This window comes from Pseudogymnoascus destructans (assembly GCF_001641265.1).
Source record: "Pseudogymnoascus destructans isolate 20631-21 unplaced genomic scaffold scaffold_22, whole genome shotgun sequence".
In the NCBI taxonomy this organism is placed as follows: Eukaryota; Fungi; Ascomycota; class Leotiomycetes; order Thelebolales; family Thelebolaceae; genus Pseudogymnoascus; species Pseudogymnoascus destructans.
Genome location: NW_020167541.1, coordinates 66,124 through 81,990, shown reverse-complemented (window position 1 = coordinate 81,990; position 15,867 = coordinate 66,124). Strand labels below are relative to the sequence as shown.

Below are 15,867 nucleotides of genomic sequence, written 5' to 3'. Positions count from 1 at the left end.
TGATTCTGAGATACATGACAGTTACTCAGCGGAAGATACGCTGAATTGGGAAATCTGTCTGAGAGTATCTGTCCAAGATACCTCTATCGATGGAACCTAGCAGCAAATTTATCCCCTGTGGGCCCCATCGATTTATAGTTCAAGTAAAGCCTTTGACGACGGGAAAATCTAGATACAGTGATACCTCGAGGCCCTTTATATTCTCGGAGCATTATCAAGCGCATCACGAGCCGGCTGGGCCATCACCCCATCTTTAACTAGTAAATCAACATAACGCTTGAGCCAGCTTTGGCAATTATCAACCTGTAATACCCATTAGTCTAAATCTCTTCTTATACAAAAGTGCCTTACCTCGAATCGATTCAATGGATTCTTGCTAACGCCAGGTGCTGGAATACTCCGAGCCTTAGTATCGAGTTGGGATAGCCCGTTATCATTTATAGTCCCGAGGGAGATTATCTCATATTTTCGTCCGTCCTTCGAAATGTCGTACTCTGCGATTTCAAGCTGGTAGCCTTGGAAGGGGTTTCCTACGGCATGGATCTTTTTCCCCTGGACATCTCCGTCGCTGTTCGGGATGAACATAGTCCAGTGCGCCGGCGTGTTCAGGGATTGATGGTAAACTACCAGGAGGATTTCGCGAGACATGACTATGGATGGCTATTGGTATTGATTTATATTAGAGTTTCTGACAAATAGTAGGTTTTTAACAGGTTTCCAGCGCCGAAGCGGATCGTTAAGATATGCCTAAACGCTGGTGCCTATTTACGAGGAGAGCGAGCTCGCTTCGCTCTGGATTTTAGGTAGGCTGCCGTCTAGCGAAGCGCTAAGTTAATGTTAGACGCGACTCCTCGCCGCAAATTCCGCGAATCCCTGCGAAACATGCAGATCGAAGAAATACAAGGGATTTTAGGATTGTGACGGGAATTATCAAGTTCCCTTATAATTTCTACAATATCAATCTATGAAATCGCCACGTTGTTCTACGGATGCCGCTGCAGCAAATACGCTCTACACAGTTATGATACTGCATAAATGTGCTTTCCTGGTGTGACACAAACCCGTTTAAGAACGCAAAATGTGTGCAGTAGAAGCAAGGACTTTAGCAAGACAATGCATTCTACACAATGAGAAAAGATAAATGGTTATTATACTTTATACTTGCCGCAGTATAAAGATTCTCCGTTGGGGCTTTGGGCTTCAAGAAGGCTGAAATCACCAAGGCAAAGCTTCGGTGTCACGTGAGTGGCCAGTGGGAGGCGGCACAATTGTGGCCGACTTGGCTTCTACGTATGTCATTGCGTACTCGTCCACCCGAACGCCAAATATCATAACGCCCTTTTACAAGAACCCAAGGTTCGGTTACACCTCTAAGACACCAAATTATGCTTGAAGAACACTTGCGGCCTATATATTTTATTTCGAATACGTTACCACACGTAACCTAAAAGGCACCCATACCCCCGTGCTCTCCGGCAGCCTGGCATGTCGTCCTCGACACACTACAGCAAGCCAAACGCCCAAAGCCCCCCAGTTGAAGATTCAGATTCCGACCTAGATATTGACCTGCAAGAGCTCGACCCTATCACAACCTCAAACCCGTCGAATGGGCTGGCATCCGCTGCGAGCAGGAGGAGCCACGAAGAGATTCGGGCGCATCAAGAGCGAAAAGGGCATATAGCACTACGAAACTTGCGCATGGGCGGACTTCGGGGCACGGGCGCGAGGCATCGGAGATATGGCGAGCTAGGCAGAGGCAGAGGTGGGGAGGATAGCGGGGCACACGATGATCAGGGGGGTGATGGAGGTTGGAATACAGACAACAGCGCCACCAATGAGGACGATGCGGCTTTATTGCAGGGCTCGAAGAGAAGACGCTCACGTCCAAGCCCCGATGCATACCGCAGCACAGTCAGTAGGATGGGCTCCCGCTTTCGAATGCCCAGCTTCTTACAAAGCCCTCCCAGGCCTGACGAACCTGACGACGACGAGAACCCGGAGGAGGAGCACGATCCTGCGTCGTCGCGTACAGTAGCTGTTGGGAGATCTCAAGCCACGAAATTTCCCCCTAATGCCGTCTCAAACGCCAAATACACACCGTGGAGCTTTCTTCCGGTTACCCTGTACAACGAGTTCTCATTCTTCTTCAACATGTACTTTTTACTTGTCGCTTTATCGCAAGCCATACCCGCACTGCGAATTGGATATCTATCCACATATATTGTTCCGCTGGTGTTTGTTCTGGCCATCACATTGGGGAAGGAAGCATTTGACGACATAGACCGGAGGAGGAGAGACAATGAGGCAAATTCGGAGGGATATACGGTTGTAAGATTTGATGCCGCTGGATATGATAATGAGGGGATGAGTTTTAGAAGAAGAGCACCGAAATCGGCGAGAAAAGCAAGCAAGACGAGTCGCAGGCGCGATAGGCTTGGCGACATTCGAGAGGAAGAAGAGGCGGTAGAGAGTGATGGGATTTTATCCCCCCCGGAACCGTCAGCTACCTACATTGAGGTTGTTAAGAAGTCACGCGATTTGCGTGTTGGTGATGTCCTGAAACTTGGAAAAGACCAACGTGTGCCGGCTGATGTGGTGATCCTCCAAAGTTATACACATGATTCGTCGGCTGGAGACGGCCCAGATGGCCAACCAGATGCGACCAACGAAACCGAATATTTATTAGGAGATTCAGTTTCTACATCTAGAGTGGAACAAACGCCACCGGCTGAGAACGCCCCTTCGCCTGCTGGTGACGGAATCGGAGAGACCTTCATCAGGACGGATCAGCTTGACGGAGAAACTGACTGGAAATTACGTCTTGGTTCTCCTTTGACACAGTCCTTGGCAGTGTCTGAATTTGTGAGACTTCGAGTCACAGCTGGAAAACCTGATAAGAAGGTGAACGAGTTTATGGGCACAGTCGAGCTTGAACCGAGATCCTACGGGTGGGGTTCGAGACAGTCGATTGATAAATTACAGGGTGGCCCATCGAATGTAACTGAAGGGGCAGATGAGGAGCATCCCGATGGCTCAAAGACCGCGTCACTATCAATAGACAATACTGCGTGGGCAAATACAGTTCTCGCATCGAACGCTGTTACCCTTGCCGTCATAATTTACACCGGTTCTCAAACGAGGTCCGCCTTGTCAACTTCTCAATCTCGGTCAAAGACTGGCTTGTTGGAATACGAGATTAACTCGTTGGTTAAGATACTCTGCGCTCTCACAGTTACCCTTTCTATCGTCCTTGTTGCCTTTGAGGCGGTTGGGCACACTGTTACTGGGAAATGGTATGTTAAGATTGTGAGATTCTTAGTTCTCTTTTCGACCATCGTTCCGATAAGTCTCCGAGTGAATCTTGATATGGGAAAATCTGTATATTCCTGGTATATCCAAAGAGACAAAGGCATCGAAGGAACGGTGGTCCGTACCAGCACAATACCGGAAGAGCTCGGCCGCATCGAATATCTCCTGAGCGACAAAACTGGCACATTAACACAAAACGAAATGGAAATGAAGAAAATACATGTTGGCACAGTCTCGTATGCCAACGACGCTATGGATGAAGTGGCGTCATATATTAAGCAAGGCTTTTCCATTCCAACCTTGAGGAATAACGGCGCTACTCTAATAACACCATCTTCAACCTATGTCGCCACGGCCACCAATGTCACGGCCACACGAACAAGACGAGAGATTGGCTCTCGTGTTCGTGATGTTGTTCTAGCCCTAGCGCTTTGTCACAATGTAACTCCTACTATGGATGAGGAGAATGGGGAGACCGTCACCACATACCAAGCCTCTTCACCTGACGAAATTGCCATTGTCAAATGGACGGAAGCCGTGGGTCTGCGATTACTACACCGAGACAGGAAGGGGATGCTACTCCAGTCTGTGGATACTGGCCGTTCAGTTGTCCGAGTCAAGATTCTCGACATCTTCCCGTTCACTTCAGAAGGAAAGCGTATGGGAGTTATTGTGCAGTTTTATGAAGGCAATGAGTCAACTCTCCGTTCTGACCTTGAGGCTGGAGAGATCTGGTTTTACCAAAAAGGCGCGGACACAGTTATGGGTAACATTGTTGCAGCTAATGATTGGCTTGACGAAGAAACGGCAAATATGGCCCGGGAAGGATTACGGACGCTTGTTGTTGGGAGAAAGCGACTATCCGCCCAGCATTACAAAGAGTTTGCAGTGAAGCACAGGGAGGCATCTATTGAGATCCAGGGTCGCGATGGTGGCATTGCGCGAGTGGTCTCCCAGTACCTCGAGCGTGACCTCGAGTTACTTGGCGTGACTGGTGTCGAGGACAAGCTACAAAAGGATGTGAAGGCATCCCTCGAGCTTCTCCGCAATGCAGGTATCAAGATTTGGATGTTAACAGGTGATAAAGTCGAAACAGCCCGCTGTGTTGCTGTGAGCTCCAAGCTTGTCGCTCGTGGTCAATATGTGCATACTGTCGCGCAGCTCAAGCGCAAAGATAACGCTCAAGACCACCTGGACTTCCTCCACAGCAAACTGGACGCTTGCCTTCTCATCGACGGTGAGAGTTTAGCCCTATTCCTCAGATACTTCCGCGACGACTTCATCTCCCTTGCCGTTCGCCTCCCTACCGTTGTCGCTTGCCGTTGTTCCCCAACTCAAAAAGCCGACGTTGCAAAACTCATCCGCGAATACACGAAGAAGCGAGTCTGCTGCATTGGTGATGGCGGTAACGATGTTTCTATGATTCAAGCCGCGGATGTGGGCGTCGGAATTGTCGGGAAGGAAGGTCGGCAGGCGTCTCTCGCTGCAGACTTCTCCATCGAGCAATTCTGTCATCTGACTAAGCTGCTTGTCTGGCATGGCCGTAATAGCTACAAGCGCTCAGCCAAGCTCGCACAGTTCGTCATCCACAGAGGACTGATCGTCGCCGTTTGCCAGACCATGTACAGTATCGCCTTGAAATTCGAGCCGGAGGGTCTGTATATAGACTGGCTGATGGTCGGATATGCTACTGTGTACACTATGGCGCCTGTCTTTTCCCTCGTGCTGGACCGCGATGTGGACGAGGACCTCGCGAATCTGTACCCGGAGCTGTACAAGGAACTCACATCTGGTGCATCGCTCAGCTACCGCACGTTCTTCATGTGGGTTGGGGTGTCGATCTACCAGGGTTGCATTATTCAGGGGCTCAGCCAAATCCTAACAGAGGTCGATGGAAATAGGATGGTGGCCGTGAGCTTTACATGTGTGGTGGTTAACGAGCTGTGCATGGTGGCCATGGAAATCACTACGTGGCACTGGGTTATGGTGGTCTGCCTTGTCGGGACGTCGCTTGCGTATGTGGCGAGCGTCCCGTTCCTTGGGGGCTACTTTGATTTGGGATATATGATGACCTTGTAAGTTTACTATCCACATTGTGGCTAGCGATTAAATGCTAACGGAGAATAGGGGGTTCTATTGGAGAGTGGCGGCTATTTGTGCAGTCAGCTTGATTCCGTGGTATGCGGGGAAGCTGATTAGAAGGAGGATCAAGCCTCCGTCGTACAGGAAGGTTCAGGGGATATAGGCGTCGGAGATCAGTCGGGTTCCGGCGGCTTTTTTATTAGCATAGCATAGCGAAGCGTTGTAATGAGATAGAGATTGTGTCGCATATATGATTTCAAGCCCCCCACTTAGTGATATAATGCGACGGGCGCCGCTACTACGCCGTAACTTAGATAAAGATTGTGTTGCGTATCTGCTTTCAAATCCTCCCACTCGGTGATATAACGCGATAGGCGTCGCTTAGAGAGATTGTGTTACATATCTATGCTAAAACCCCCCTATACGGTGATATAACGTAACAGGCGCTTGGGAATGGCCAACCCTACCAAAACCCTACTTTATGATCTCCCGTTAGCTTATACCATACGTAAGTCTCCTCCCTATACAAAAACGAGTCGTATAGAAGCTCTACTATTACAACCTTTAATCGAAACCTAGGAGCCCCTACTACCCCTTAATATGTCCCGACTCTCGGGCGTGGTTCTTACCAAGAACCCGAAAGTTGGTCCGTGCGCAAGGGCACACAAAGATCGCGATGGATGGTTCATGGTCGGAGCAGGGCAGCCGTCGCCCGCACCACAGACTTTAGAGGGTTACCTGTTACATAGAGCGACAGGCGAGCGATTTGCTCCAAGAGTCGTGGAGTTATGAGCGTCTAAAGTGGTGCGACATGACCGAACGCCAGATGAATAATCGTCGTGACCAAATTTCGCTTCGCTCAAGGTTGGTTGGAGTAAGCAATACGCGGCTGCCCAACTCGAGAGGAAGCAATACGCGGCTCGTCACAATTGCGACCGTAAGTACCTCTCCATAGTAATTTGTATGTAAAGGTACATAATTAAGCCATTCTATGAAACTATCACTTCTTCGCTCCCACTCCTACCCTCTCTCCCACTCTCACCCTCGCCCTCGCCCTCGCCCTCACTCTCGACCTCAGTTTGGAGGGCTTCCGGGTCAGGAATTAGGTCCTCAAACTCTGGAGGAATTGGGAGGCCAGCTTTCCGAAGAGCTGCTACCCCCTTCTTTCGGAGGCGCTCTTCCTTCCGGGCCTCAATTCCTGCCCGGCGAAGCTGCTTTTGGGCCCGGTAGGCAGCCTGGCGGGCTACTCGAACCCGCTTGGCCTCAAGCTTCTGAGCTGCTAGCTCAGCTTTCTGGGCCCGAAGCTCGTGAGCGTGAGCTGCCGTAAGCTCACCTCCAAACTGAAGGCGAGCCCGGCTTCGGCTCGACCGCTTCTTCGACTCCTCAACCTGGCGTCGAAAAGCCAGTAGGTCAAGCTCCAATAATTCGATATATCAAAAACTGCCATAGTTGTCGAAGATCGAAACCATCTCAAGATTCCTACAATGGACTTCTACAACCAATCCCTATTGACAGTCGACCATGGATGGATATATCAATGGATTTCGTGACAGGATTACCACTCTGTGAAGGGAACAATGCTATCTTGGTTGTTGCATGCAGGTTGACGAAAGAAAGACATTTCATTCCGTGTTTCGCTGGGCAAGAAGGGACTACTGCAGAAGCTACAGCACAGCTCTTACTTCGACATGTATGGAAGCACCATGGTCTACCAAACTCGATAATATCAGACAGAGGTCCTCAGTTCATTGCAGAAGTCTGGAGTTTGCTCTGCAAAATTTGGAAAATTTCAGCCAAACTTTCAACTGCCTTCCACCCAGAAACAGATGGACAGACTGAGCGATTCAATGCAGAGCTCGAACGCTACTTGCGAGCTCATGTGAACTATCTTCAAGACAATTGGGTTTCATACTTGTGCATGGCGGAGTTTGCTGCCAACAGTTTGCCATCAGATGCAACCAAGACAAGTGCGTTTTTTGCGAACAAAGTGGGTGCGAGTTCGTCGAAGGTCTCCTGTTCCGAGACGGTGAACGATTCCGCCTCCGACCCTTCGTCTGAGGTCTCGTCTTCTGAGGTGCTCTCGCCGTTTATTCCCCAGTCCTGTTTGCTCACAAACGTTGCGTTCAACTGTCCTGTCCAGGTGGCGTTAAGTTGCTTGCCGAACTTCCTTCCACCGTCCCCTTTCTTTGACTGCCTGCAGTCCCGGGCCATGTGGCCAGGTTTGTCGCAGTTGAAACAGAGTCGTTCCTTAACTTGTCTCTCCTTCTTTGGGTCACGGGGTCGTCTGGTTTTGAATGTGGCATCAAGTTCCATAGGGTCTGACCAACGATTGTCTCGTGGGTGGTTGTCCCGTCTTCGGCCTTCGTTCCCTCGGTACTTGTTGTACTTCTTTGGGTTGTCGTAGGTTTGACGTTCCTTCTGGAATTCATACATCCGGTTGTCGATTCGGACGGTGTGCTCGATGACAGACACCATATCCGTTGGTTGAGTTTCCATGCGTGCAAGTTCCATTCGGACGTTACTCTTCAGCCCACGGCGATAGTGGCTGATGAGTGCGCTGGTATCCCAGCCGGTCTGATTGCCGTATCTCTGGAACTCCGTGGCATACGTGAGAGTGCTGCCAGTCTGTTTTAGTGCGTACAGATGGTCTTCCGCAGTCTTGATCTCATCGATATCGCCGAACATGCGACGGATTTCCTTACAGAATCCTTTCCAACCACCAAACATGCCTTGGGTAGTTGCCATGCTTCCATTGGTACTTTCATATTTGAAATAATCCTTGAGGAATGGTTCGACCCATCGCAGGGCTTCCCCCCTAAGGTAGGACGCAGTCCACAGGGCATAGCTCTCCTGGGTGGGAAACTTCTCGTCATTGAAGTGCTGGTACAGTTCGACCTGTAGCAAAAACACCTCAAGTTCCTTTCGGTTGCCGGAGTAAGTGTCGGGCAACTTGACACGTAGAGTTTCCTTGAGTTCGTTGATGGTGGGTGCATCGGGCATCTCTTCATTCTCAACCTCTGAGACGAAGTTGGCGTGGTGGGGGTTTTCCCCTTCGAACTGACGACAGACATGTTGCTTTGTGTATGAGCCAGTGCCTCGTAGAAGTGGTGCTCAAAGTGTAACGCTGACTTCTAAACGATAGAAGACACAGAGGTTCTCTTGCGTAAAGGTTTACTTATCAGAGGAGGCAGGGGATCAGACACAAAGGCTTCAAGTAACACGTTACTAGTATATAACAAATACTGTATTGAGTTGAGCACGAAGCTCCTATCTAAGGAAATACTATCTACTTATATAGTGGCGTCGTGCCTCATGGGTAATCTGGATAGTTGGCGGATAGTTAGATATTCAGGATAGTTTGTGGATAGCTCAACTATCCAATATCCACTAGTTTCTGCAACTATCCATTAGCCCCGTCACATGGCAGCCTACCCCGCTTGCCCCCTGTGACTCACATGTCACGTTACTAGGCCCTGGTCCTGTAACCATGACATCACGTTACCATAGCCGTAACACTCATCTTGAGCATTCGTACGCTGCTGCGCAATTGGCTTCGTAGTAATAAAGTGATATTCCTTAAGCTCATTCTGTATAAATTTTGTAAGCCAGCTTTGTGACGGGGGCAGCTGTGGGCTCCACAGCTTACATGTCATACTGACATTCGTTGCACTCAGTTTGCTATCAAACTCAAGAGCAAACTTGGAAATCTCCTCCTCAAACCTACAAGTCACTACATATTTTGGCTTATCACACCAACAACAAGAGCAATACTACTCAACGATTGCTACAACCATCTATGATTCATTACACGTCATCGCTCCTTAGTTACTGGGCCGATATTACCACATAGCATATCTCTACAACCCTCTATGATTCATTACATGACATCACTCATACTACCACATGGCATATCTCTACCAACTAGAGGCCTAGGAGCATGAACGATAGCTCTAAAAGCTCCTACGAACCTCTATGATTCATTACATGACATCACTCATACTACCACATGGCATATCTCTACCAACTAGAGGCCTAGGAGCATGAACGATAGCTCTAAAAGCTCCTACGAACCTCTATGATTCATTACATGTCATCGCTCTTTAGTTTTACCCACAAGATTGGTTAAGTTATGACATAATTTGTCTATGACATAATTTTGTAAGGATGCCTCCTTACACGGGGTGCATTCGGACCCCTAAGGGGACGCGCAGTAGATAACATAGTAGTACAGCAACATAGGGGTTAGAGTCGGGGTCGATTCGGATTACCGACTAAGTAGTACCGAGGGTACGCTAAGCTTGATTAGAGTCGGACCCGAGACGGATATTTAAGGGGTAGGAAGCTGTAAGCTCCCCCTTTATCTTTTTTGTATCCTTCGTAGTAGACCTATAGGATAGAATACAGCATCACCTCCGACTCGCACTCCCATATGCACCTACGGAGAGCCGTATTCCCTGTGTCCTTACATTATACAAAAAAGATCACGCCTGCCGGGGACGGCCGTACCTAAATAATATCCCACAACCGGAACGACTCAGGAGAACTGTCGAAACACCACCGACCGCGACTCGGTGACATTTCGAAGTAGAGACCGGATGACTCCAAATAGCCGTGACCCCAGAGAACTCACGGACAGCCAGTGGATCAGGGTTTGATCCTGCAGAGCAAGCTGGTAAAGTCGCCGACGCGTTGGCGCCGAATAGGATACGAGATCCTAAAGAACCCCCTCAAGCACAGAGGCAATTGTGAACAAGAGTGTTGATAGCTACGAGCTACCGGAAGTCAAACTCTTCCGTATCGACTGCGACTCGATACACCCCCGAATCAAGATGTCGCGCAAGACGACACAAAACCCACCACCCGATAATGACGGTCAACCGCTACGAATGACAACTAGGCAAACCGCCACAGCGGGCACGACCGCAGGGCCATCCGAAAGCCCCCCGGATCGCATAGCGAACCTCGAGAACGAGATGCGGGAGCTCAAGGCGATGGTAGCCAGCCTCGTAGCTAGCCAGACCCGAATACCGTCTACGCCACCACCGGCTGCCGACGCCCCAGTGCGCACCATTGAGGCCGACGAAGACGAACAGCCTGCACCGACAATGCGAAACACGCCCGGCACCGTTCGACTGCCACCTGTCGACAATGCGCGCTCTCCTTCAATCCCGGGTCTACCCCGACAGTACACCGTGGACCCTCCGAACCGTTACAAGAAATCCACCATCTCTGAGAAGATTACGGCGCTCAGCGATGGGATAGAACATACCTTTATGCAATGGAGCGCGTCCATTCGGGACCGACTTGTAGTCAATGAGGACCACTACCCTACCGACGTCTCGAGAAGAGCGTTGATATGGGGAACTATGACCGGCCTGGCAAAGAAATATCTGGAACCCCAATACCTATCGGATACGCATGGCTTCCAGAGCGCAGACGAAATGATGAACCTATTAGGATCATATTACCTTACGGGTAATGAGACCGAACAGGCCCGGAACGAATTCGACGATATGCAGATGGGCGAAAAGGGTCACTTACACGAAACCTTCCCCGAGTTCAAAGCCCGCTTCCAAAGTGCGGCGATTACGGGACAAGTATCACAATCGGAGTGGTTTCGGTATATGTGGAACAAGCTCACACCGCAATTCCGCAGCCGCGTGGCGGTCGTGAAGGACCAATGGAAAGGCGATTACCTCACCATGGTCCGAGCCTTAACCGCCTTCGACCAAGAGCGACGCAGGAACGGCGAGTTGAGCTCCCAGTCCAAGAGCGGCGAGTCGAACTTCCCAGGACGGGCCCGCCTCGGCTAATCCAGGTTCCCGCCTGTGGAGGCCGCCAAGACCCAACCACCGAAGACGACAAGAAGTCCGTTGGGTTCCTTCCAGAGGACTCCTTTCATACCCACCGCCCCCAAGCCGGACATAACAGGTCGCGTGCGGACCGCCGTGCCGGCTGCGTCCGGAAACTGTTTCAAATGCGGGAAGCCCGGTCATTTCCAGGACAGGTGCCCGCTCAACCCCACAGTCAAAGAGATTGACCGCGAAGCCCCTGAACCCGAAGAGCAGTGGGAGGAGGCAGTCGAACTCCAATCGGATGCGTCCCTGGAGGAAAACGACGAGGCCTAGGGAAAGGCTCCTTCCTAGGTCTACGCAAATGTGATCTGCGAGATCTCGACCTACAAGAACTCTTGGGCGGAACCCAGTTCTTAGTCGACACGACGCTGAGTCTGAACGGACTCGGTGTGCAAACGAAGGCTCTCGCAGACACAGGAGCAAACGGATACCTCGTCATCAACAAGCCCTTCGCGCTACGACTGTCGAAGGCACTTCAGAGCCCCATACGGAAACTGCCCTACTCTGTACCCATACGTGGTTTTCAGCGAAAAATCCAAAGTCACGTATCGGAGTATATTCGGTTGCACTTAACAGTCGAAGGACGCCGAATATATAACTGCCCCTTTGTGCTCCTGGACCTCGGTGTAACGCTGACTTCTAAACGATAGAAGACACAGAGGTTCTCTTGCGTAAAGGTTTACTTATCAGAGGAGGCAGGGGATCAGACACAAAGGCTTCAAGTAACACGTTACTAGTATATAACAAATACTGTATTGAGTTGAGCACGAAGCTCCTATCTAAGGAAATACTATCTACTTATATAGTGGCGTCGTGCCTAGTGGACTCTTGGGAACTCACTCGAGTCCTCGGAGTCCTGGACTCTTAGGACTCTTCTCATCATCCTGCGAGTCCATCACGTGCCTAGTGGACTCCTGGGAACTCACTCGAGTCCTCGGAGTCCTGGACTCTTAGGACTCTTCTCATCATCCTGCGAGTCCGTCACGTGATACTTTCGGAACTACTATTCCCCGCTGCCCCTCCAGGTACCAGGGCCGGTCTCATGCGACCTCCCTCCTTCCTGTCCTGTAGTTGGCCAGCCTTCTTGTTCCGTCGTAACACTCGGAGCGCAAGATGTGATAATTGGGAGGAAGCTTTTCAGCCGCTTCCGAATACTACTCGACTCTGCAAAGAGCTGGCTAGTATGGCCAAAGGAGTACCCGCCAACTCCTAGCTGGAGCAAGGAGATCACCTTGCCCTACCACTCGCGCGAAACGTCCATTCGACATCCGGCACACCAGTCGGATGCGAATCGTAGGGATGCCGCCATCCAACACGAAGACAGACGCCGCGCAGGCGGACGCCCGATGGAAATGAAAGTGATAATTTCGGACTACGAAGAAATCACCGACTCCCCACCGAGCACACCTCGGAAGGAGGAGGATCCTCCGTCACGACCACCGAAGAGGACGCCAACGCATGGGTTTGCGCCGGTGCAGATCTGCGAGATTAGTGCGAATGCCTTCTATCATGAGATGATGCGGAGCGACGCCGAGTTCTTCCAGGCTAGTATATATGAAATTGATCAGATCCTTCGGCAGAGAGAATCGGAAGAGGACTCATCCAGGAGAAGCTCCCGTTTGTGCATCGAAACTATGCCGACGTCTTCTCGAAGTCGGAATCAGATCGCCTTCCACCACACCGCATATACGATCACAGGATACAGCTCGAGGCCCCCTTACCAAACGCCTTTTCACCGCTCTACCGACAAAGCACCGAGGAGCTAAAGGCTACTAAGCAATACCTGTTGGAGCACCTCGACAAGGGCTTCATCGCCAATAGCGATAGCCCCTTTGCGTCGCCTATACTATTTGTTAAGAAAGCGGATGGGAAACTGAGATTTTGTATCGACTACCGGAAGCTGAATGGCCTCACTCGTAACGACCCGTATCCCATTCCGCGCATCGATGAATTGCTCGGCCGGGTGTCAAAAGCGAAGATCTTCATGAAGCTCGACATCCGACAAGCTTTCCATCGTATACGGATGCATCCCGACTCTGAAGAGTACACGACCTTTCGGACTCGTTACGGATCCTACAAATGTAAAGTGCTACCGTTTGGCCTAACCAACGGTCCCGCAACCTATCAGAGGTACATGAACGATGTTCTCATGTCGTACTTGGATGATTTCTGTACTGCCTACCTAGACGACATCCTAATATACTCCGAAGACCCTTCGGAACACGTAGATCATGTACATAAAGTCTTACAGCGACTACGAGAAGCCGGACTCCAAGCCGACATTAAGAAATGCGAGTTTGACGTTACCCGTACGAAGTACCTGGGTTACATACTGACCACTTCCGGGGTGGAAGCGGACCCTGATAAGATCGAACCACTCCGTAACTGGATCAGACCAACCACCGTCACCGGTGTAAAGTCTTACCTAGGCTTCTGTGGCTTCTACCGCCAGTTCATATGGAACTTTGGGAAAATAGCCAAGCCCCTAACCACTATCACAAGCCCCTCGGAGCCGTTCCTATGGACTGAGGAGTGTGAGAACGCTTTTGAGGAATTGCGACGACAACTCTTAACAGTCCAGGCACTTCACCACTTCGACCCCGAATTGCCTACGAAGCTGGAGACCGATTCCTCAGACGGAGTCGTCGCCGGCGTGCTATCACAGGAGCACCCGGACAAGCTCTGGTACCCAGTAAGCTTCTATAGCCACGTACTAACCGGCCACGAGATCAACTGGGAGATCCACGACAAAGAACTGTTCGCAATCGTGAAAGCGTTCGCGAAATGGAGACCCGAGTTGGCTTCGGTGACACACCGGGTGGACGTCTATACGGACCACCGATCGCTGGAATACTTCATGACCACGAAGGTTCTCACCGTGAAGCAGGTACGGTGGATGGAGCTACTCTCCGACTTCAACTTCCACATTACGTATACGGCAGGTAAGAATAACCAGAAGGCGGATATTCTAAGCCGAAGAGGCCAAGACCTCGTAATGCAGCAAAAAGTCAAGTTAGACAGTCGTGCGAGGGTGTTACTTGGCCCGCCTACACCCCCGTATCAGTGCCGAGTTGGCCGACAGTTATGTAGCATCGATTAATGCCATCGACCCCCTGAAAACGCAGATGCCCTTCGATCTGATTGAGGCACTATGCGTAGACAACCGGAAGTCGTTCGCCGAGACACGCGCGAAACAACCCCTACCGGATGGGTACGCCCTAGCCGACCAACTCCTCCTGTACAAAGACCGCCTATGTGTGAACCGTCACACAGAGCTTTGTACGAAACTCATCCGGGAGGCACACGACCAAGTGTCGACCGCACACCCAAGTGGCAGGAAGACCTACCAGTTGCTCGCCCCAAAGTATCATTGGGTCGGTATGGAAGCGGACTGCTCACGGTACGTACGCAATTGCATGACATGCCGCCTATCGCACACCAATGTCACGAAGCAACAGGGTTTCCTTCACCCCCTACCGGTCCCCGACTACCCTATGCAACACCTTACGATGGACTTTAAGGAGTTCCCCAGGGACAAGCACAGATACGACAGCATCCTAGTGTTCATGGAGCGCCTCGGGAAGAGTTCGGTAACCATACCGTGCCACAAGACTACGGATGCACGGCAAATGGCGCAGCTATTCATCGAATGGATTTATCGATTCGGACATACCCCGGTGTCGATCATTAGTGATCGCGGACCCCAATTCGTGTCGTCCTTCTGGCACGAGTTCTGCCGGATCATCGGCGTCAAGATCAAGCTGTCGACGGCTTATCATAAGCAGACCGACGGACAGACGGAAATCATGAACCGATATATCGATCAGAGACTGCGCCCATTCGTATCCTATTACCAGGATAATTGGAGCGAGCTCATCCCTATCATGGATCGGGTCCAGATGACGCTCCCTCACGCATCGATCGGGATGACCCCGTATCGACTCAAGTACGGAACGGATCCCCGTACCAGTTGGGATTGGAACACACCAAAGGGAACCACCCCCCGAGAAACTCTGAACCAAGACGAAGCTAAGGAGGTGGCTACTCGTATGCACACCGCCTGGGAATACGCCAAAAGAAATATGGCGAAAGCGCAAGAAGAGATGTCAAGGCATGCTAATCGACGCCGAAGAGCTGTCGATTGGAGCGTAGGAGACAAGGTCTACCTCTCGACGAAGAATCTCAAAAATACCCGTCCTAGCCGTAAGCTAGGGCAACAATGGGTCGGACCGTATATGGTATTGGAACAGGTCGGTCACGCATTCCGATTACGACTACCCACTGGGTCTCAAATACACGATGTATTCTCGCCGGACGTACTCATTAAAGCTCCGAGTAACCCCTTACCTGGGCAAGCACCACCAGAGCCTAGCAGCGAAGTCATTAACGGCCTAGAAGAATGGCAAGTGGAAAAGATCCTCGCTGTGAGACTTCGCCGCCGGCAGCTACAATACCAGGTGAGCTGGGTAGGATTTGACCCCGACCCGGAGTGGTACCCGGCAGCCAATTTCGAGAACTCTCCGCTCAAGCTTCGAGAGTTCCACATGGAATACCCCAACCTACCAGGACCGCCGAAGGACTTACCCGGATGGATCACGGCATGGGAGACGGGCGGGCCAAG

The 15,867-nt window shown here is 50.9% G+C and overlaps 2 protein-coding genes across 2 annotated transcripts; one reads left to right on the top strand and one right to left on the bottom strand.

Annotated features, from left to right (window-relative positions):
* Window positions 1–195: 195 nt before the first annotated feature.
* On the bottom strand, window positions 196–648 carry VC83_07750 (uncharacterized protein; the record flags this gene model as incomplete). The annotated part of the gene is made up of 2 exons (XM_024471316.1): window positions 196–303; window positions 352–648. 2 exons carry the CDS (start codon window positions 646–648, stop codon window positions 196–198), a joined length of 405 nt encoding a protein of 134 aa, XP_024320996.1.
* Window positions 649–1,319: 671 nt separating this feature from the next.
* Window positions 1,320–5,653, top strand: NEO1 (Putative aminophospholipid-translocase). The gene is made up of 2 exons (XM_024471315.1): window positions 1,320–5,384; window positions 5,437–5,653. The coding sequence occupies exons 1-2, from the start codon at window positions 1,486–1,488 to the stop codon at window positions 5,552–5,554; spliced, it is 4,017 nt and encodes a 1,338-aa protein (XP_024321083.1). The 5' UTR covers window positions 1,320–1,485; the 3' UTR covers window positions 5,555–5,653.
* Window positions 5,654–15,867: the final 10,214 nt, after the last annotated feature.

Excerpts from the sequence above, each read along its gene's own strand:
- NEO1 (XM_024471315.1), top strand. The coding sequence starts at position 1,486 with ATGTCGTCCTCGACACACTACAGCAAGCCAAACGCCCAAAGCCCCCCA. Across the intron at positions 5,385-5,436 it reads TTGGGATATATGATGACCTT|GGGGTTCTATTGGAGAGTGG; the intron begins GTAAGTTTACTA and ends AACGGAGAATAG.